The 24,283-nt window shown below is 38.9% G+C and overlaps 1 protein-coding gene across 4 annotated transcripts in view; it reads left to right on the top strand.

Moving 5' to 3' along the window:
- The window catches only part of SPATA13 (spermatogenesis associated 13), a 154,768-nt gene that overhangs the window by 19,787 nt on the left and 110,698 nt on the right, over positions 1-24,283 (top strand). The window contains exon 1 of one of the 4 annotated variants that reach the window (XM_051780099.1): positions 6,230-6,263. The exons of the other annotated variants lie outside the window; for them this stretch is intronic. Coding sequence (XP_051636059.1) covers positions 6,261-6,263 — 3 coding nt within the window. The 5' untranslated portion in view covers positions 6,230-6,260. Of the gene's footprint in view, positions 1-6,229; positions 6,264-24,283 lie in introns of those variants that run through there. 4 annotated transcript variants of the gene reach the window in all.

Here is a 24,283-nt window from a genome sequence, read left to right on the forward strand (position 1 = left end):
AAGAAATTCTATATAGTGTTGCAGCATGAATATGCTGTTCCTTCACTTGGGTAACCAGTTATCTCCTGCCACTGTCTCTACCATCTGCTTTCAATCACATTTTGCAACTCTAGTTCTGCTGGTTTTCCACAGCTCCTTATCACAGAAGCCCCCCAAACATGCTGCAGAGCTTCAGATCATTACACGTGGGGACAACACAGTGAATGGGTCAGTGGAGGGAGATTTGAGGAATGTTTGGTAAATTGGTGCAAGAAAGCAGACATTTCTGGGAGACAGACTTCAGGTCAATATTCAGGTGTGGTCTGTGGTAAGCAGTGGCCATGTGTTTGTTTGGGCCAGATGGATGATAAGAAAACTGTTGTGTTGCTTAAATTCTTGTTTTATTGCTTTCACAGAGATTATGCATAGTCAAAACCTTAGAAGCTGAACAGAAATGTTACTTAGGTAAAGGTACTCACAATTTTATCACAGTTTGTGTTACTTGATAGTCCTATAAATTGTTTGGTATATTACTTAGATGTTCTAGGCCACAGATGAACAGGTTTTGGCATTCCATAGAAATCAAATGGAGGCATTTTATTGTTGCTGAGAGTCACTGAAGACTGTGTGCTTCACACAAGAGGTTTCCCTGCTACTAGTAAAGGAACTCAAGTTTTCTGTCAGTACTGCACACAGCAAACTTTCTGTGGTTCATCCAACTGAACCCATCCTTACCATGCCACTGCCAGCACTGATCCATTGCTTCTTTTTGGATCCCTGGTGTTGAAAGAGAGTGAGAGATACAGCTATTTGCCCACTGTCATTTGAACAAAACCTATCAAATCAGACCCTACTTCTCCAGGGTGAGACTTAGCAAAGAGTGGCACAAAGGTTACTAATTAAAGACTTTGCCAGAGTAGCCAAGCTGACAGGCAAGGTGTTAGTAAAGTGCTGCTCTGTCTAACCACTCAGACTGAGTGACCAAAGTTTTCCCAAAAGGCACAGAACAGGTTAGTGAGGACACACTGTATCTGACCACACAGCAGTAGTACTCAATACTGAAAATAAAAAAGATGACGCATTTTTCCAGCACAGCACATGGCTGGATGGGACTGTGGCCTTTCACCCTGACATTCTCAGCAAAAGTTGCACTTTGTGTAAATGACTCACAGGACATGCCAGCTTCAGTAGTTAGGAAACGTGTTTGTGCCCTCTGGCTTCATTAGAAACCAATAACCAGATCAGTAAACAGACTACAAGTTTTTGGCATTTTGGGTAAAGTTGCTTTTAAAATGTTCTTCTGTATTTGAAAGGAGGACATGACTCATTTAGCAAAGTTACGTTATAAGTGCTGGCTTGAAAGTGTCCCATAATAGCTCTTTTCATTGCAGGCATTCTGCTCGCAGGGGCTGGGAAGAGTACATCCTGCCACTCAGACCTGTTGTCCTTTTTTCCCTTGTTAAAGCAGTGCTTTGATGCTGGCATGGAGACAGCTGCAAACTTAGTGGGACTAAACACCAGTTTTCTCTAATCAGATTCTTTGCCAGGGTCTTTGAGTATCAGGTCTCAAAACACCCACAGAAAGACCTCTCAGAACAACACCAGTTATAAATTACAGTTGCCTGTTATTTGTAACAGTTACACTGTTATTGCTGCTTTAGAGCACAGTAATGAGTTTGCCAAGGATGGAGAGAAGTAATTTCCTTTTTTTTTTTTTTTTTAAGTTCAGGAATCATATAAAAATACAATTTAAAGATGCAAAAAATATACAGGATCAAAGTGAAGGTTTTTAATCAGACTCCTTTGGTGGCCAGTTTTCTGACCCAGTACAGTTTTTAGTTCCTATCAATGTTCCTGTGTTGCTGCCAACTGCAAACTTCTCTGGCTTTTCATGTGGAGGAGTGAGACTCTTCTCCACTTTGCTCTACCAATACATTTAAAGGCTTAGATTTAGAAAACTGAGAATTTGAAATAGTCCCTAAGTGACACATAGTGGTCTTCACATTTGCAGTGGCATTTTCCTGCTCTGAAAACCTTTTCTTTTAAATTGTCTTTGAGTTGTCAGATGACTTTATTGACTTTATCTCATTACAAAAATAGTTCTGAAAATGACCTTCAGTGATAAGACTAGAGATTGTTCTGGAAGGCAATGGGCAAAACAATCACGAAGGAGAGTCTGTATTACCCTGCATTTGAGATGAAGATTGCTAATATCTGGCATTGAAATGCATGCTATTTGTTGAAAATCAATAGCTATGCTAGAGGCACCACAAAGAACAGGTACCACAAAACAGAGTCAGTTTTCCTTATCTAACATAAATCCAATACAATTAGCAAACTTAGATTTGCATATTTTGTTCAAATGGCCAGTACTGAAGAGAAGCAACAAATTATTTCAGAAAATGCACACTAGTGTGTATGTGTAATGTAACTGTAGAATCTAATGAGACAAACAAAAGAACACTAATCTCAAATGATTAGCAATATGTCAACATTATGAATTAATTTTTAATAACACAGGCAAGATTTCCTGAGCAAAATTTCTTATGTAAGATCTGTATTCCCAAGGCATGATAATTTCTAACCAGATGTACAGTGTTATTGATGCTGATATTAATAAACAGTAAGCCCTTTGGGGGAATGTGGGAATAATACATTTAAGAAGAAAGTGATGGTTTACAGTGTGTGCGGATATGAAATTTTGGAGGTTTTCTTTTCAACTCTGCTCTAAAGAGGTTTTCTCTTCAACTCAGCTAGAGGTTTTGTTGAAGGTTCAACTATCACCAAACTGGTGTAACTATTCCCATTGAGATCCAACATTGAAGGGAAGGAATGAATGTAGTTTCTGATTTGCTGTTGCCTATGTACAGAACAGCTTTAATGATTAGAATACAGCACTGCTGTTTGTGATGGTGTAGCAGTAAGAAAATTAGGAAAATATTTGGGATGCAAATATTTTTAAAAGTGTATCTCACCTTTTTCTATTTGCCTTGGAGACAGACATTATGGAAATGTTTGGTTTAATTTGAACAGTCATTCAAGCAATGGCTTGAAAAATTTCAGCACCAGAGACCACATTTTTGTCAACTGTTTGCTTGAAAAACCAATTTATTTTAAAGGGTTTATTATAGACGTATTGATATTTTTCTGCTCTCTGCAGAATCAAATTCCTTCTGTGAGTCCTGATCAAAAATCAGAGATGGTTTGGGTTGGAAAGGACCTTAAAGACCGTCTATTTCTAACCTCCCTGCCATGGGTAGGGACACTAAATCAGGCCTGCAGGTCTTTAAGGAATATTGCAAGATCGCTTGAGTAACTGTATAGTATGGAACCTGGGTAAGAGCTGAAAGAGCAGGATGCTTAGGAAAGTGTCTGAAGGTCCTATTCTGAATCTGGTTTGAATTAACTTAGTCCTTACAGGATTATCTTCTCTTTGGTTCCTTTTCCCTTTGCCTGATGCAGTTTTAGAGATAAAATATTTTTAATTTTTAAATTAACCTCTTTCTCTTATAGCATGTAAGTGCTACACTGAGTTGTTCCAAGGCATCTGTAGTATATTAAAAATCTGGATAAAGGTGACAAACTGGGCTTATATAAATATATAATCTTCACTGATTGTCTACATGAAACTGATTAAAAATCCAAGAATCCCCAAATTTTGATTTGTATCTTGAATAAAACATTGAAACGAGAATACCATAAGCAATGTCAACGTTAGGCACGAGAACATAACACATCTAGGATATATACACAGGTTTTTTTTATTTTTTAATTGCTGAATTAAGTATCTGTTTATACTGTTGTTTTTTGCCATAGTGGATATGCACCTTTACAAAATATCTACAGCCAAATGACCTTCAATACTAAAAACCCCTCACATTTTATATTTCAACTAGGTCAATTGTTATTTCACTCTCATTAAGCTGAAACAAAATACACCTCTTTCTTCCCTAGAGATATACATTTGAAGAGTAAATTACGAATTTTGAGAAACAAAATTATTATAATATTGAGGGGGGAAGCACGATAAAATGAAGAAGATACTAAAAAGTGTATGATCTATTCATATAATGTAGCTGAAAACTCAGGTCTCTAGTGTTAGATTCTTGTTTGCCCTTGGTTTTCTAGTGACATTTTGGTTACGAGGACTGAAATACAGCCTGATGAAAATCAAAACCTGAATTTACTCAAGATTCCAATGAAAATTCTATTTGTACAAAATGAAAATGTTTGAAAACAAATAATACTGGATGAAATATCTCTCCTTTCTCTGGAGAAAGATTGCTCAATTAGGATATGTGTTGAGTAATACCAAGTGTGTTGCAGAAGCTCAGAAAAGAGTAATTGATTCCAGCTGAGGTTCATTCTGAGCTTCTGGGTTGTTCTGAGTAGTGATCTCAAAGTGAAACTCAAAGATCTCATACTGTTGTGAAGGCAAAATATGAAATGTTCGCTCAGACCTAGACGAACTGAGACTGCTGGTTCTCCACATCTGTTTCACCCATCTTTCTGGGTTAGTGGTTTTACTAATTGATAAACAAAAATGGAAACTGAATCTCCTTGGGCACTATCTGTTTTCTCATCCATCCCAAATAATGTCTCTACTGATTTGCTTATTTGCCTCTTGCTTTTACTTAGTAACATGTGCAGCAATCAGGTAGGGAAAAGGACCAGATATGAGTCGGAGTAGTGGATCAGCCGGGAACTGGCCTGTTGTTGAGTGACCAGGGACAGTGTGCTGCCCTCTGGCATCACTCCCACCCGGAACTGGGACTGCTAACTAGACTGATGAAAGTCACTCCAGTTTGTCCCCAACCAAGGGAAAGATTTTGACACTTAGTGTGTCACCTGCCATAAGACTACTTGTTTTGCCAACAGATGTTGAAAGGGAAACACAGACCCTCTAAACTAATCTCTTGGTCAGCAAAAGGAAAGCTACTTATGTCTGACTTTATCTTCAAGGCTAGTCAGCTAGGCCTTCACACACTGCTGTTTTGGACATCAGAAAGCTCCACAGTGTTCTGTGGTTTTATTTAGCCTTGCTGTTAACACATTTTATTCTGCTCTCTCACTCCATGAACTGCCTTATGAACTTGTCCTTGAAGCGCATTGGAAGGCAACGTGAGCAGAGAGCACCGAAAATGGAGCTTTCTACATCACCAGAGACTGGCTGTCCTTCAGTACACATCAGCTCTTGTCTTGCTGCCTCTTATTTTGGAAGTGGGAACACATGGGATGTCTGTCAGGAAAATGCTACAGCTTATGACAGGAATTAATAAAACAATGAACACTATGCTGGAGGCACTGAGTGCAATCTAGCTGACATGTTTGTCTGGGAAATCTTCTGTTTCACATCTAAAAGAGTTACACATGAAACAGCAAATTTGTTTTTCTGTAGATTATAATTTTATTATGGGAGAACTGAATGAAAATCAAGTGAATGGCAACTTGTGCTCATTAATGAACTTGCAGTACTTGGAATAACAGCGATGATTATCTTCAACCTAGGAGAATGCTAGGTTTCATGCCTGCTTTTCCTTTTTTGGAAGTTATTAAGCATATTGCTAAAAATGTTGTCTGCTGCTACTGCAAGTATGCCTTATTTCCCTCAGCAAAATGTTGCATTTCATTGGGACTATAGTGTTCTAATAGATGCTTTTATTCATAATTTTTATCTAGATAGTGCCAACAGTCCATTATAAAGCTAAACTCTAAGGAAGATCCATTCCCACAAGAAATATATATGCTTTTGAGGTTAAACCCCACAACAGCTGAGCAATTTACAACATTTTGCAGTAGGAAAACTGATCCCACAATAAACCATTATGAAAAAAAGCCAAAACGGATTATTAAATGGTGACAATTTGCTACTTAGTATTCATGTGATCAAAAGAAAATCCTCTTCTTTCCATTTGATCCCTCTGATGATGAAGATGTCTGAAACTGAAGCTCCTATCACCACCAAAACCAGACTCCCTGAGGATGTTCTTAGCTGGTTATACCTTCCCATGTCATCTTGTTTCTGTAAGAAAGGTCAGAAACAGCAAGACATCTTTGAGATTACATGTTGAATTGAGCTATAAAAACATTTTGTTGTTGCTTAGGCATGAACTCTGTTCTGTAAACAGAGATAAGTTGTCTCAACTCTTGGCAGCAAGTCAGCATTAGTGCTCCAGAATGAGCTGGTGGCAACCCTATGACTAGGAGATCTCTCAGTGCTGGCTGAGCAGGGAACCTGGCTTAGGCACACCCCCTGACTGCAGAGCAGCCATACATATGACATGGTAAGGTATTGCTCTTCCACAGCCTTGTGGGTTCATGTCTGGTAGTATTGACCACACTTCCTTGGTCACCTACTAGATTTAAGAAAGATTTCCTGGCACATAGATGAACTACAAGAGAAGATAGCGAGAAATAACACCACACTCCCAACCACTCACTTAAAGAAAATCAAAAAAATCCTTTGAAATTCTCTACAAAGGTTCTGTGAAGGTTCTGTGGACAGTGTCATTATTTGCACATGCTTTTCTTGCTAATGGCCCAGATCAGTAGTAAACACCTGGGTTTGTGGTGAGTTGGCTTTTTTAGGGTTTGGGTTTTTTTTTTTGGTTTGGTTTTGGTTTTGTTTGGTTTGGTTTTGGTTTTGGGGTTTTTTTGTTGTTGGTTTTTGGGTTTTTTTGGTGAATAGAAACACTTGCTTCTGGAGCTTCTTAATATCAATCTTAAAATATCCAAGACAGCCACACAAGCCCTCCTTACTGGAATTGTGGGTTTTCTCAGGTATTTTTACCATGCACAAATATATTTTGCAAGCAGGATTTACACTGCTTAAGACTATTAATTAATTATTTTTTTGCCAATCAGTCATCAGTCAAATGGGGAAAAGTTAGCCTGTGTTGCTCTTTGGAACTGTCTGGTCCTTGATAAGTTGCTATCTGCCAGTGCTCTGCTTTCTTTCCTTAGGGTTATATATTAGTTCACTATTTTTCCTCTCGTGTGCTTGAGTTGTTAACCATTACCAATTATTATTCAAAAATTACATCTCTGCTTGTGTTTTCATCTTGGGTTTGTTGGGTTTTTTTAAGCTTTAGCTCAAATACTTTTTAAAACCTTAACAACAGTTTTACCAGTCAAATTAAGCTGACATCATACAGCCTGGCTCCATCAAGCTATACTTGGAATGATAGATGGCTGAACCCCGGGGCCACAGGTTTCAGCTGCAGCAAGCTCTTTGTGGCCTTTGCAGAGCTGTCTGCACAGCAATATCTGATGATTAATTTTATAGTCTTTCTGATTTCATGCTTTTCCTGAACAAGACACTTATTGGAACCTATCTATTTTTGGTCTGGATAGATCTACAGCACACAGTTTTCCTTTGAGTCTGGTATGATCAGCAGTTTTACATGCTTTCAGAATGATGTTGTATAGCTTTTAGCTTTACAGTGAGCCATATAAAAAAGCATCATAAGAAGAGTGTTGATTGTCTGCTGAAGATAACCTTCCTATTCTGCTGAATATAACCCTTCATCTTCAGAAGGTGATCCTGAGCTAGAGCTGAAAAGATGAAGGGGAGTGATATGCTCATGGCTGTGTGATAGGAACATTGATGCTATTAAAAAGGATGAGGAATTGCTCTTGGGATCAAAGAGATCAAAATACCAGAGAATCAGAGAAAGTTTTATCCCTGGACACTGCAGTGGTAACTGATGAAGCTTGTTTCACCCACATCCCCTTCCAGGACAGATCAGAAAGCTACCCACTGGTGATGCAAAGCATAATGGTTGTAGTGGTAGCTATAAAGAGGGGAGGCAAGGGTGCTGGTGCTATGGAATTCTGTAAAATTGAAAATAAAATGGTTATATTTCATATCTTAATAAAGCTGAGTCAGCAGTGGGCCATTCCAGCAATGAGGCTGAAACACCTGCTGAAGCTCTATTAGCAGAACTGTGGCCAGCAGACTGAAGGATGGAATCACTCAGTGCTCATGAGGCTACTACATGGAGTGTAGTGTCTGATTCTGGGCTCTACAGTACAAAAAGAATGTCAAGGAACTGTAGAGAATCAACAGAAGGTCCACTTGGATGGTGAGGAGATGGTGCATATGGCATGCACCATATATTATTGCTGAATAAAATGGGTTTTCCTAACACGGATGTGAGAAGGGTAAGGGGACTCAACTTACTGCCTTCTGCTGCCTGGAAGGGAGGTATGGAGAAGGCAGAGACAGGCTCCTCTTAGAGGTACACAATGAAAGGACAAGATGCTGTGGCAGAAAGCTGTAGCAAGGTAAATTTTGCTGAGATATACAGAAAAAAAGTGTACACTATTTAAAGACAGAGAGAGCTAAAGTACTGTAATAGGTTGCAAAGAGAGACTTCAGAATTTTCCTCCTTAGAGCTTTTCAGAATGTAACTGTACAAGACCCCAAAGAAACCAATTTATTTGAATTAGTTCAGCTTTGAGAACAAAATTGGAAGAGAGCCCTCCATAGATCCATCCCAACTTAAATTTTTCCAATGATTTTCTACTCGTACATTACATATATCAGCATCTCTTCATTTTGTGTCCCTGATGGAGCTGTTGAGCAGGAAGTTAAAAGGTAATACATATTCATAATTCTTCCCCAAACTCGGATGTGCAAGAAATAGTCCAAAATAAAACTAGTTCAGAATTTCAGATTTCAAAGTGGTGGACTGTTTCCAGCTTTTGAATCCTACAGTCTGATTCAAGCAGATCATGTATTCAGGTTCTTATAAATTAATATTGTCAATGTAGAACTAGATTATCTAATTCAAGCTTTGTTTCACTCTGATAAATTGCCTTATTTTTTAAGCCCTCTGTGCTACAGAAACACAGACGCTAAATGACTGAAAAAATAATTTTTGTCCTAACTTTGATTTAAATCTTTAAACTTCAAAATGTCTTCCTGGACCAGCACTTGTCAACTCTGACTTTACCAGTCCCATTGTAGCTGGTCACGTCTCAGGAGACTTTCAGTAGATGATTTGAAAAAATGTTTCCTATGTGCATGTTCACTGGTGTGTTTTGCTATGCCCATGTAGTTTATTTTTTGCACTCTATTAAACAGACATTTTGTGGCACAGATTTGACTGACAGACCCATTTGACTGACCAGACATGTCTCAATCTGGAGTGAAGCAAATGCACTGGTGTTCCAGGGCAGTGTGTTAACGTGTGTGGAGGGTTACTGGATGTGCTTGAACACCTGCCTGGCTTTTCACTGCCTTTAGAAGAGACCGAGGGTCTTGACTGATCCTTTTCTAATCACTGCCTCAACTGTTGCTAAAACTAAGAAATTAATATTCACATGTTGGCATTTTAAAGAGAGCATGATTATGACAATGTTAATTTTTCTTATTGTATGTTAGCAACTTGAATATAAGAACTATTACATTTGAAAATAATATAATCTTGATATCAAGCTTATAGTCTTCATCTCTTTTCACATCACCCTGTTTTCTATTTAGAATACTTAGCCTAATTTCCTGGTGTGACTTTAGCACGTGTTTTGAGAGAGGTACTAACTAGAACAAACCACTCTGTCACCTAGATACAAGGGTAACATGTTACTGTAGACTATGTTTTTTGCACCAGTTACCAATAGTGTGTTGTTCTGAAACCAGTGATAATTGCACATTGATTCTCTGGAAGTCCACACTTTACAGGTGAGAATAAGATTTTAGCTGTTATGATGGTTTCTATTTGAAGTTCTAAAGACCAGGGAAAATAATTTTGACTTAACTGGACTTTGTATTATGCTCGCTGGGAGGGATCTCACCTAGATGTGGACATCTGAAATGAATCAGACACTGAAATGAACTAGTATAAGCTGATCTTCTCAGTTCTCCTTCTAGTCCATATGATGAGAAATGCACCTCCAGAAGCAGATTCAGACACTTGATCTGTATCTGTGGGAAGAATTCATCACTGTAGCTGAATACCTCCTTCTGTACAACAAACGGTACATTTCCTTATCTGAACAAGATCTACATTGTCCTTTCATTTGAGCATCTGTTTTTGTTTTAAACTTCAACAGCGTCACTTCAGAATTTGCACCACTATAAACTAATGACAAACTTTTTTCCAAAACCTGATTTATTCACTTGTAGTGCATGTCCCAACAGACTGTCTGCGCAGTCCCCTCGCTGCACTGAATGGTAGACCGAGCCAGATGTGATACTGATGCACTTTACCTACTTACAGAAGGTAAAGGTTCTTTAAAGGTTATTCTGTAAGTTTAAACCCATATGAGCATATTTTCCATGCTTTTTGTAAATTTGCTAGAAGCACATATATTGTACTCCTGTACCTAGCTTCGCTTCCTTCCTGAGAGCCCCTCCTGTATTTTTGCTTAATATGGGCTGGTGTCTGTCCCCAGGAAGCAGTTGCACTGTCTGCATTAACCTGCTCTATAATGTGTACAAAAGGCTCTGGGCGTGTACAGTGATCCCATGTGTATAACATCTACCAGGAGCAGCTTGTGCTGAAGTCCTGACCAGTCTCCTATCCTGACCCAACTCCTGGCACCACAACAATGCTGCTATATGGTTGTATATGAAGATATGGGGCAGGGTATGTATGTATGTATGTATGAAGATACAGGGCAGCTTTGTGTGTTAAAGGCTCATTCATAAGCCCTGTGGTTTGCCCGTGGTCTAAGAGTACACCATATGGAAAAGAGTGACCAAGGCCACACAGGGACATAAACTAAATAGAATCTAGAGCCTAAGGCAGTAATGCTAAACTCAGAAAACCAAGAAAGTAATCAGTTGAAAGTAAAACCCGGAGGAAGGAATTCATTATGAACAGCAGTCTGTGGGTTGCTGATATGCTATCTTTGCTGGTCATTCTGACTCACCAACATGCTGAGTCTGTCCAAATGGCTGCAGACACACTTGACTTACCTTGTGCCCACGATCAGTCTCTCCAAAAGCATTCTCAGATAGCATGAGAAAAGCATGACCTGACTCATGCCGAGCATGGCTGCTCCCAGGAAACTTGAGTGCTCCAAAATCTTACCCTATCTGGGAGCACTGCTATTGTCTCAGAGCTGAGGGGTGCCAGGAGAGCCTGGAGCAATCTAGTGAGGAGTTAATTAAAAGAAAACAAGTTACAATTTCATCTCATTTGCTGAGGAAGATGGTTGACTCAGTTGCAGCAGGCTGCCAGTGATTTGCTGTGCTGGGATGAAAGACCATCCTCTTCAATCGCTCCCCAGCAGAGCAAAATTACCAGTGTCAGAAAAACTCATTTTGTGGCATTAATCAGAATGGATTAAAATGGAACAATTTCTGAGCTGCCCTGCAAGAATAGCTGTGGGACATCAAAGAGAGCCTGTGATCCACTAAACCAGAAGACTGTGTCCTCTGCTTTGAAATATTGTAGTCAAACAAACATTTATTGGAATGACATGCTAACTGCATTGTGCTTAAAAGCACTCACTGTGCTTGTGTCCTATCTCTTCCATTGTAATACAATCACATAAGTAATCATCTGGTGTGTTCAGGTGCTTTTATTGGAGGAGTTTGATGATCCATTTAAAATCCTGGACTGCTGCTTTACTTTAGGTGTTCGGTAATGATGGATAACGGACTGCCACAGAGTGCACTTAGTCCATTAGGAATAAATCAATTGCTATATATGTTATGGCTGCATGCAGTCGTTTTAAACAAGGTTTCCCTGGCTGCTTTGAAAAGTATTTTTCTTCTTCTAAGGAAAGAAAAAGCAGACTGTGTGTAGAATTTTGGTATTTATAATCCAAAAATATTCTTGCCTTGAAAATCTGTTTCAGCTAACGTATTTGAATTTGCCTTATAGTAACATATTTGGTGAGAGGAAAAGTTTTTCTTACAAATCCAAAAATCTGGATTGCCTGTGGAACTTGGAAAAGGTACAAAATGTCTCACAGTACTTTTGCTCTTGAAGAAGAATGTATGTACAAACTCTATATGCAGTAGATATTATTTTCAAATGCAAATGAGACAAATATGTGTCTGCTCAGACTCTTTTCCACTTCATGTAACATCCCACATCTACTATAATCATGTATATGTCATTGATGAGTGCAAACTAATAATTTTTACTTAAGAGACCCACAGAAACCCTAGGCCCCTCAGCATCTCATTGTGATCACTACCATACTGTCATTAAAAGTGTCTCTTGCAAAAGTTCCTGGGACTGTAGTGTATAGTTCTGTGAAGAAGTCAGCTTGATGATCAGTACCAATCAAAAAACCAACCAATCAAAAAAATCACCCACGTCCCCCAATAAAATTGCTAAGAAAGGAGTAAAGAATAAAACATTGTGATTCCATCATATTAAAAAATGCCATGCTTATACTGTGCAGAAATTTGCTCTCCCCAGCTCAACAATACAGCGTGCCATTGGAAAAGATCCAGAGGCAAGTCACAAGAATGATCAAAATTATGCAGTGGCTTCTCTACAAGGAGCAAATAAGTTAAGATTCTTCAGTCTACAAAAAACAGATAAACAAAGGGAAAATACAAGAGGAATCTATAAACTAAAAAATGCCATGAAGAGGATGGATAGGAATCTCTTGTTTATATAATAAGGTTTAGGATAAAGGAGATAATGTTCCAGGTGTTTCAAGTTTACCAAAATTCAATAGAAATCCATGAAGAGCTATTACATATGAGGACACAACTTTTGTATCATGAAGCCTCTGAAGGCTGGAAAGTGTTCTGATGAATTACTACCATGTGTTTTCTGAGTTTTTTTTATACTTTTTGCTAGACATTCACTTTTGGCTAGAGCCAGGATACTGAACTAAATAAATCTCTCTCTTGCCTCAGTATACCTATTCTTACATAACCTGAAATACATTGCAATTTAAAACCACGAGAGCTTCAGTATGGAGCATAGATGAGGAAGGAGGAAAAGGGGCAGCATAGCATGACACTTGAAGTACACACACGGTCCCAGGCAGTGCCATTGGGAAGGCTGGAGCATCTCCAGGTCTTCTGTCTAGTTCAGAATTGAAAAAGGCTTTTTTTTTTCACCAGTGAGAATCAGATATTTATGCCAGTAGAATTAAGACTGTGCAAGATCTTCATTCATTTACTTAAATGACAGAAACTAACATAGCTATTGATTTCTGAATTATTGTTTTAATTTTTCTAATGAATAATGCCCAATTTAAACTCATTGGAAAACTTGCTTACATCTTTGTTTTGTCATGACTCCTTTGATTTCAGCATTGCATACAAAGACAGAATTTGACTCACATATTCTGATTTGCAAGGAAATGTCTAATCTATTTGGTACTTAAGAGGCACGGGAGACATGTTTTCTGTCTTTTACTCCAGATTTACCTGCAGTGTCAGAGCACCAGTTCTGTGGAAATGTCTCACAAGGTTCAGAATAATACTGGAAAGATGCTTGTGAACTCAACAAAATTTCATGGTTTATTTGGTTGTATGGTCTCCCTCCCGTTAGGATTCCTGCACATAGTATGAAGGAATATATCCCATAGGAGACAAGGAAAAGGATCTTAGACAATCGTGCATAGGGTGATTTTCCTTTGAACCAGGCCTGAACTTCAAGCTGCACAAGCTTTGGAGATACATTCAAGCCAAATTACACATCTCTAGCGCTGATTATTGCATTTAGAAATAGCCTCTATATAGCCCTTGTCAAAATCCCCAGAAGACTTTCATTTACACTAGAATATTTTAGTACATCAGAAGTTAATTTATGTTATGATTTTGTCACATTAACTCACCCTGATTTGCACCTTTCCCTGTGAGTAGGTGGTGCAAGCAAGGTGGCTGGCAGATTTTGACGCTGAGGTTCTTAGATCAAACTAACTTAACTTCAGTGCTAGACAGTTGTACATCCTCATGTGAAGCAATGGACCATTTCCTAACAAGTGGGCTGTGCTGCATCACTAAATCTAAAAAATTTCTCTGTAGTGCCAAGCAGAATGGGTGAGTCAGATCCCTTCTGGAATTGTTTCTCTGGAAAATTGTACAGTGCTTAGAGATTCATTCATCTGAGGTATCCCATGTGCTTATGTTATGACTTTCAAATCATAGCCAAAAATCTGCCTGTAATATGAAGATTAACACCTGTCCTCTGTACACTGACACAAACTGTGCCTTTATTGTACATTTTTGCATTAGAATGCAGAATCAGTGACCCAATGTCTGCTTGTAGGAGTGGCATGAATAAAACAGTGGAGGTGCTCCCAGTTTCATCTGGACCGGATTTTATATCTAATCAAGTCATACTTAGCTGCAAACTATCACTTGATTACTGAAACCCCTTCTAGTGTGATGCAGCAGCTCAGTTTATACAGAAAAACTAATTGCTTCCATTTCCAGGATGTTCAGTCAGATCCTTTGAACATTCATCAATATTTCACCCAAAAAAAAAAAAAAATCAGTTTTTGTGGGACTGGAGTCTCCGCTTTATCCTCAGGAAAAAAAAATGCATTTTAGTGGATATATTTTACCTCTCCCTTTCTGAGTCAGAACCGTCCAAGAAAAGGATGAGTCAGTAGACCAAAATGATTTTTTGAAGAGATGATTACATCTTAAGAGGGATGACTTGTTACTTTAACCCTCAGTCTCAAAAGTGGTTCCCTACAGAGGTGTATGGAAGGGAGGAATACCACCCACTGACTTTGGACAGTGCCAATCCCAAAATGCATGTATGCGTTGTAGTGGCTGCCCTACGCTAACTTGTGTAAGTGGGCCTGACCCCAAAGTAACATAAAAGAGTGACCTCAGTTGCTTCTGCTCAGATTGCTGTGCCAGAAAAGTGCTCAGCAAGAAGCTGCAACCCTCCTTAGGGTGGGCTTTGTAGCCAGCACTGAACTCTGAAACAGCACAGTCCTATGGCTGCCAGGATCCAAGGTAGTCTGTTTTAGGTGGGTTCCTGCCAGCCTCTGTGTGTCAGTGAAGCAGAGCAGAGTTCTGTACTGATCCTGTCTATACAGCCTTTCTTTGCTCCAAGAATGCTGTGGCAGGTGGCATTGAGTGCTGAGCAGACAGATGCCCTTTAGAGTTAATGCTTTTCTGACACTGCTGCATGTTGTAGTGAACTGCATTCCTCTTCTGTGTTCCATTTTTTGAAAGGTAATCCATTTTTTGATTCCAGAAGAACCTGGGGGATTGTCCATAACATAGGAGATTCTCCCACTTTAGGAAAATTTTCAGTATTGCAGGCATACACGAACAAATTTTAGAAGGGACCCATCACTGAAGCCTGAAGCATAGTCCTAAATGAGGAAAGATGTGCAGGTGGCTCTGGATCTCTCAGTGACAAGAAAAAGAGGTTTGTTTCTTGACTCTGCTGCAACGTTTTTGCATGTGCTGTGGAAATAATTTGGTCTGGCATTCTTGAAAGCACTGGCTGCCTGAGGACACAGACTTATTGCTGCCATCCATGCAGAGTATCTTGAAGGGTGGTAGAAAGAAATTCGGTATGGGCAGTTGTGGTGGTGAGAGAGGGGATGAAAGACTGTAAGAGGATACAATAGAACTCTGCTAGCTTCTGTCTCACTCACATGTGTGCATTGAAGGTTCACCATGGATATGTGAAGATTCACCTAGACTAGCACTCTTCTAGCACAGAGGAGGTCACAGGGAGGAGAGGTCACAGAGGAAGGTAGCGTGGATAATTCCTAGAACAGTTTCCCAGTTGGCAGTGTTTCACAGCTGAGAGCCTGTCAGAAAGTTCAGTGCTTGTTGAAATGTCAGACATCCTGCTACAATCTAAGGTTTTCAGGAATCTTACTCATATCCTTCATTATTTCAGAGTGCTGCCCACAATGTCTACGTTAAAAATTTTTCTGCATTTTTAGAAATACACAGAATAGCCATGCAGCATCCTCCCAAACTGTGCCTGGGAAGCTGATTAAACAGTCATCTCTCAAGTAGCACTTAGGAAAAGCGAGGACTTAATTGGGGTGATTTCTATGGACAGGTACAGTAAAAACACTAAGGTTTATTGGCAGTGCTGAAAGGATGAAGCACAACTCAATAAAGGAGCTTGGTCAGTGCATGCACTGGTAAATGAATGATCAGTGTAGCTGTTGTGCCTTTTAATAAATAAACTCTTCGAGCAGAAGAAAAATTATACTGAAACACACTTAATCACAGCACTTTCAGGAACACTGCATGTCTCCTTCAAAAATAATTTATAGACTGCTTGATTCTGATATTTATTCACATAGAAGAGCAGTAAATATTTTGGCCCCTTCAAATCTGAAAAGATATTTCTGTATTCACCATGTACTAGCCCGGGCTTTTGCTGCATGTCACTCATGCCAGTTCTCATAAGCTGAGGTACTGAAGAAGGTGTTTCTCCCTGGAAACAGTGTTTTAAAAAGCCCTGGCAATTGTGTATATAGCTCCTAATTTTAGTCCACAAACAAACCACTTCACAACTGCTTGGATGACACTGTGAGGAAATGCAGCGTGTGACAGCCTGGTACATCTGCCTCAACAAGTATCTTGCCCATTTTGCTAAAAATGATGGCTTCAATGGCAGGGAGTGGGCATAAGAGCTTCCCACAGCTCTTGGGACACAGACAAGCAGAGCTGAGGAGCTCTGTGAGTTCACTTGCCTGATGAGTGGGATGTGATGTCTCCTCTGACCTCATCTACAAGCAGGGATTTGAAACAGACTGATCTGCCACCGAGCCAACTGGATTCTTTGCACCAGAACTACTGTCTGGGATTTCAGAATCTTCCTGTTTGGGGCCTTCACTGAAGCAAGTATGAAGCTTTCCAGCTTTTTTGCAAAATGTATTTTTCAGGAGGAAAACCTTAATAATATTCCTCTGTTCAGGTGCTCTGTTGTTGCAGGCAGGATTTCAGGCTTCAACTTGAATGCATCTGGAGGCAGGAGCAACAGTGGCTCCCTTACACTGGGACCAGAACACACTGATGCAGAGGACAGTCAAAGAGAGCCAGTGCTGCTGTAGATCCTCTTTTTGAAAATGCATGAGACATGACACTGTTTCTTTATGCACAACTACACAGCAATCCCTATCCAGATGGGAAAGTAGCCCATTTTTTACTTTAGTGGGTACAAATTCCTACTTTAAAAGCAAAGAAAATATAATTTAAAGCAGAGACCTTTGCTTCGTCTGCAACCTGAATTTTTCAGTGCCGACATTTCAAATGGGCATGCTTGCATTTCTCATTTCTGTCATAAAATGAAATGTGGAAACATTCATTTGCTGAACACATCTGATGTGTAAGATGTGTAAAGCAAGATGTGTAAATTTTGTACTTAAATCATTCCTCTGATAGAAAGCATCAGCCTTCATAGTCTATAAATATGGTACTGAGACACTGGGCTTTAATAATAGAAAATTAAGATATCGTAAATTACTTGCAAATTAGAAGAATTTGCAGAGCCAGTCTTAAAAACAGACAACGACTGTGTGATTGGTCTTGCTGACCAAAGACAATGCCATTTGCAGAAGTACCTATATTGAAAAAACTCAAACAAATTACTGGTAAGAAAAAAGTCTGGCATTTTCCCCTTACTATTGAGTTGTCTGTGAAATTATTATATTTATTCTAAATTTAAAATTTAATTGCTTAGTGATTTCTGAAGATAATATTTCTTATTATGCTTTGTTACTCAGAAGAATTCATTGCATCAGTGGCTCCCAGACTCTTCTGGGTGAGCATCCCACCCACACTCTCATCTTTTCCCTGCCCCCTCCATTTGCAGCAGCACTGCAGATCTGGGAGATAAAAAGAAGGGGGAGATTTGTACCGTAAACCATCTGGCAGCAGTTCTTTTTGCTGTCTTTTGTCACTCCCTTCCCCTTTGCTGTTACCTGGGATCCAGAAGGGAGTCTGACAGCGGTGCTGGGGCCTCTGTGCTTTTCATCCTCAGGTGCAGGGGGAGGCAGTGCATGGCTCGGGCTCCCTGCTTCCCTGTTCTGGACCCAGCTTTCACCCAGTGCTCAGTGCTGAGGATTCAGTGTGTATGGAGGACCTGAGGAAATATAGGGTATATTCTGCTGTATATTCTGCTTTAGAGCATATATTCTGATACCTCTCCTGCTAATGCTGTATGACCAGTGTCGTGCTACAGCTGAACTGTGGGGAGAACACAGTACATGCATGATTGTTACCACTCAGGTGTATTTTATTCTCTTTCCTAATTCCTGATCATAACTCTTGAAATTTGGTTTCCTAGAAAGCACAATCTGTAATGTGTTCTCTGCACAAATCCATAATTTCATGACTGCATATGTAACTAGATCTTGGACCTAGACATTTGAATTGACTTTGTTTGTGACTGGTAGGGAAGTTATTTCTTCTTCCTTAAAGCTGGGTACTCATTTAAAAATGAGTGTAGTGTTTTCCTCTTCTTCCCTTTGCCTGGCATATCCCCTTGGCTTATAAAGTTTTTGTGGTATAGGGATTGTCTCTTGCCTTCTGTTTGCTTACTGAGCCAAATCTGGATGGGAATTTCTAAGGGCAACCATAATACAAGTATTAGAGTAGTGGTCACAGCCAATTAATTTGCTACAAGAGCTGTAGAAACAGAACATAACAAGAAAACACATCTCCAAACTGTTTATGTGTAAGTAAAAATGGCTGAATAGCTTTTTGCAGGGTTTGTGCAAGTTGAACTCCGATATTATGTTTCAGTTAGACTGGAATCAGATAGTGAATCAGATAATAGTTGGGGAGGGTACTAACACTGTATTAATGAATTATGCTGTTGGGTGGTTATATAGAAAAGGATTACCAACCTCATGAATTTTATCCAGTGTGATTGATTGCCTGACTATTTAATGTGAAGTCCCTGATTAGTCAGCCTCCCAGATGTTTTTTCTCTCCTCTTACATTTCTATTTAGATATCCTTATGTTTCTTTTTATGTGATTTTTTCCATTTATGTTCTCTTGAGCAAAGAATTCTTTTGTCCTCCCCCCTCCTTTTAATTAATTCCCAAGTTTAAATGACACATAAAAAAATATTAGATTTGAAAACTCTGTCAAGCTGCAAGAGGGCTGACAAAAACAAAATCTTCCCCCACAATATCTTCCCCACATTATGAGGCACTGGAAGGTAACTGCTAATAATCTACCATCAATTTATAAGATGCACAGGGGGCATAATTCTTAAAACTTTTATGCCCCTATATGAGTTCATTTTCCTGGGTAATTTCAGTGAAGCAAATGGAAGTATATACAGAAGTAAAGAAAAAAATATCTCAGAGTAAACTTACACACAGGCTGTGTCTGCATTAAAGCAGGGAAAAGTCACAGGCTCTTGCACAGGGTCACAGTTGTGTTTATTGACAGCTTGTTAGGATGTCCCCATGTCCCCTGGTCAGGCCAGGTGAGCCCAGTCAGGACTTGCTCTGCACCCAGGCAGTGTGGATGAAGCCCCTTGTGGGAAGCTAGGAAAGCATGGTAGTGTGGATGTGGTCAAACCATGCCACTTGCCTTCATGGGAAGAAACCCAACTCTGCCACTCTTGTACTCAAACATAGGTATCCACAGAGGCCTTGACTGTATAAATGAAAGCTGCAAAGACCACAAAATCCATGAAGTTCTGTATCCACAGTTAGGCCAGATGTCTGTGACAGTTTTCATAACTCTCTCTGTCTTGAGTAGTTGAAATTATGCTCTACTCAGATACATTTTTCAAACATGACTTTATTTTTTCTGAGCCTTCTGGAGCTCTTTGAAACTGTCCTGCTCTTTATCCTCATTTCTTCCTGCACACAGGCTTCATGAAGTCTAGAAGCCCCAGTTAGTTCTCTGAGTGTGTCTTCCCCTGTTTGTTTTCCAGCTCAGATATAGAGAGAAATCAGACAGCTTGATACAGTGCAAAGTTTCAGATACATTTTGTGATGCAAGGCAGTTGGGCTGAGCTGTGGGGATTAGGTTAGCAGTGACAATTCTGACCTACTTCTCAGGAGAAGAATGGACAAACTGTTCTCTTTGCTGAAGCCATTTATGACATAATGTCTATTTACAGAGAATGGACCTTTTCTTGTTCTGTCCACCTTTCCTGGAAATGTCATAAAGAATGATATTCATTAATACTCTTCAGTAAATAAAAAAATTAGTGTAAGGTTCTTATTACAAGAAGTAGTATACTTGTAGAGTCACAGGACTTATTAATTACCTTTCCATAACATATTAAATCCTTACCAGTTTAGAAAATACAGCACTTATGTCAGATAGTGAAAAAATACCTTTAGGATTGGGGTCTCTATATAAAAGTACATGGAAAATAAACCTGTAAGAAAGACACTTGCAGAAGTACAGCCCAGAATTGCTCTTTTGAGTTAATATAGAACAAAACCGGGCTTTTGAGAGCAGTGAAAGACCTGGCTCAATATTTTAGCATCTCAGTTTCTTAGTGTTTGAAATACATTTGTCTGCAATGACAGCAATGTTTGTTGCCAAACAGTTTTGAAATCAATTTGATACATGCTTTGGAATGAGGCTGTAGTCACAGAGGAAGTATGGTAATTTCCAGGCACTTTGGAAGATCTCTAATAGCTGCTCTGGCTGCATAAACTTAGGAAGTCTGAAGAGTCTGAACCTTTTTCATTTACTTCTCTGCAGAGAGAGTGAGCCATCAGCCTTATTTTAATCCTCTTCCTTACTGCATGAGCTTATTGCTCTGTTAAAAGGCCAATACAGGCAGAAGTATTATGAGGAGGTCAAATATCTTTTCACAACTACTTATGTGATGAACTGGAAAACGAGATGCGACACTAAGAAAGTTGCTGTTCTGAAAAGAATTTGAATCCAAACACATACAGACTCAATACCAGGGTCTAAGGAAGTTTTTACTGATGTTGTTTGCTTTTATTATTTAGTGCTTTCATACTGTTCCCTGCTATTTTGTTTTCTGTATTCTTTTTCTCATAGTATCATCAGATCACTTGGATAAAGTGATTAAGAAGATTTGCTTTTAACACGGTGTATTGATAGTAGTCTGTCAGCTTTACTGTGGTACATTTCCAGCCACACACGTAAAAATAGAAACTAAAAGGCAATAATAAACTAAAACAATACAGAGAATTTCTAAAGGAACTAGGAAAACTTTTTATTTCAGTGTTATTCCCTTTTGATATCAACAGGCAGGCATACAGGAGTCTTCCTAGTGAAAAGACTATGACAGCATGAATATCTAAGAAGGAAATTAAAATAAGGGAGAAATGGATACTACAATTGGCAAGATATTTTTAAGTACTGGTAATACAGATGAAGAGATGGTAATTAAGCATAGTGTATCACAGGATAAAAAATAACGATGATTTGAAATAAATTATTTGGTACTAAGAAGAATATCTTAACTATAATTTTGTTCTATTTTGTATAATTTGCAATGCTTCCTACATAATGGAGACAATTTGCATATCTCTTAGAGGTGTCTTTGACATGACTGACATATTTCGTATGTCAGGGTGTTTTTTTCTTTCATTCTCTCCCCTGATAATCAGTCAGTGGTTGCAAAAACACTATCGTTGCTACTCTTTCAGTGGAATTGTCACATAAAATACAAAGAGGAACTCTAATATGTTGCCTGAAACTGCACATGGTTTGAAAGCTCAGAACTTCATTTTTTTACAGAAGACAAGCTCTTTAATATCTGGACTGTTAGCACATACTCTGTTCACAAAACATGAATTACCAATACACATCATACATGGAAGTTTCCTTCCATAGTACAGACAGTCCTAGGCAACTAGAACATGAGTTTCAGACTGAAGAACAGTGTTAGTTTCCCCTATATTTAATCCAAAGTGCAAAAGTTCTTTTATTATGCACTGAAAACAACACAATTAAATGAGAGGAACATTTTCAAGAACAAAATGTGTTAACATCTGCCCCAGGAAAACACAATTCTGGATTACCAAATTTGAATGACATCCACTTTTCATCCAAAAATTATTTATTGATCCGATTCCTACAAAACCTTCAGCTAAAAGAATCCAAAACCCTGTAAAGTACCATTTGCAAGAAATTCTGGGTATTTTTGTGTATATTTAAAGCCATAAGACTATTTGTTGGTGACCATATATCTCAATACTCACTTTATCTGAAAACAAAAACAAACAAAAATAATAATTAAAAAAACCCGTTAAAATTCTGTCAGAACATGAGTAGAATCTGATCTCCTAGAACATGTGGTTTCAAGATCCTAGTCCATCAAAGGATGTTAATCCCTCTCCCCAAGATAGCCCTGCCTGAGAAGGCTCACAAATTTTCAGAAGAAATCCTCATTAGTGATGGGACTGGATTCCTCATCAAGGCACTTTTTTTTCCTCACTTAATTGCTAATGGACTCATACAAATCCCATCTGAACCCATTGAATCTTTGAAATACTGTAGAAAATAGTTTGGAGTGTCAATATTACAAGATAACCCGTGTTACCAGTTCCTGGTTGACACAAAGTCAGTGAACAAACCAATTACATTTCTGTTATGGTCCCCTTAATGCACATATAACTTGTATCCTGGAAGTCCCCCCCTCCTTGCTTTGCGGAGCATTCCTGCAGATGTATTTACTGTGGGCCTTGTGAGTCTTGCTTACAGTAACACAACACAAGGGGCAAGCACAGTGGATGGGCAGGATCCCTGGATTAAAACTGGCACAAGAGAGGCTTGTGTTTAGGTGTAAGTAGCCAGGAGTGACTTGATACCATGGTGATAGGGGTGATAAAAATCCCTGCATAAAGACAATGTTGGCCATTAAAGATAAAAACATTGACAAGTATTACTTTGGATTAATACTTTAGGTTGTGGTCAAGTGCTCTTCCTACAACAAGTGCTCTCTTCCTGCTTGAAGAGATTTTCGCTTCCACCTGCTTCTTGTTGCTTGTGTGATCACTCCCTAGTCCATTTCCAGTAAAATAAGCAGGATTAAATACTTTATGTAATTTAGATCATTCTGATGGATACTGCTCAGACAGTCTTTACATAAGGGTACCTGCTAGCAGCTATGTGGAGGATAGCCTCCAGAACGACGCCAGCAATCAGCTGGCCACAGGACAGCACACAGCTTAGGAAAAGACTTGGGTCCACAGATTCAGATGCTGTGAAAATTACTTTTCCTAATTTTTCTGGAGAACAGTGATATCTTCTCAAGCATTGCTGCATTGTAAGTATTGGAAATTCCTGTTGTCTGTCTCCATGTCCTGAGTTCTTAGTTTCGCTAACATTTCATGTTCACAGTTATTTCTTCTGGATGTTCTGGTTGACTTTTCTTGTTGAGTGGATACACTGGTGTAAGGATATTGAGTGAATGCGGAGGTGTAAGTATATTCTCTATTCAAGAACCCTGTCTTTAAGTATTAGTAACTTTAATAAAGAATTTTTATAACTGTCCCTTTGTGGGATGAAAGTACCTAGAAAAGGACCCAGCTCTTAAAACAGGATGTTTGAAATCCCATCACATGCAAAATTACCCACTGTGTTCCCATGTAAAGAAAGAAAAAATTCTTGACCCTGACAGAGCAAAACACTTGGCATCTGATGCCTCTAAACATGTGAACAATCCCATTGCACGCTACAGATTTACTCTTGCAACGATATGCTCACATAACTGTTAGACAAGATAGAATAATAGACCATGCCATCATGAAGATGCCTGAAGAGGATACCACTACTGCAGTAAATATGTTTAGCCAATCCACCAGACTGACTCACTTAGTCTAAAAACTAAACCTAGACAGTTCAGGATCATTTATGATAGAAATACAGAATTTCTTTCCTCTTCTCTGCCAGGTTTTGACTTTTCATGCAGTTGGTATGTTAGAATTTCAATCTTCATGACTTTGAACAGGAGAGAATCATGCATATTAACAATGCATATTAGTTTTCCACAGGGATACCTGGATCGTAAAGAAATGCTAAGCAACGCTGCACACAAAATAACATGTTTAGTGTTGACTAAAGAGTTGAAAAAACTATGTCCTCTATAACTACAACAGGAACTTGAAATTTGGTGAGCTATTGCTCAGTCCACCTAAGACTGTCTCCTTATTAAATATTCCTAAGACTGTTTCCTTATTAAATATTCCAGATATTACAAGTGTTCCACTGGCAGTTTAATTACTGCTGTAGTATAAGGCAGGTTAGAAAACACAGTATTCACAAAGACAATTGCTAAAGAGATGGATGGTTCACTTCAGCTTTTCACCATTGCTAGTGTTGGTGAGGATATACTGGGAAACTGGTACCTTAGTAGTACATAAAAAGGTAGATAAAGTCATATGTTTTGCTTCCTAGGCTGTGAAAAAATGGCTAAAATTTCTATT

This window comes from Manacus candei, unplaced genomic scaffold (assembly GCF_025592945.1).
Source record: "Manacus candei isolate 608988 ecotype Guabito, Panama unplaced genomic scaffold, ASM2559294v1 h1tg000014l, whole genome shotgun sequence".
Classification (NCBI taxonomy): Eukaryota; Metazoa; Chordata; class Aves; order Passeriformes; family Pipridae; genus Manacus; species Manacus candei.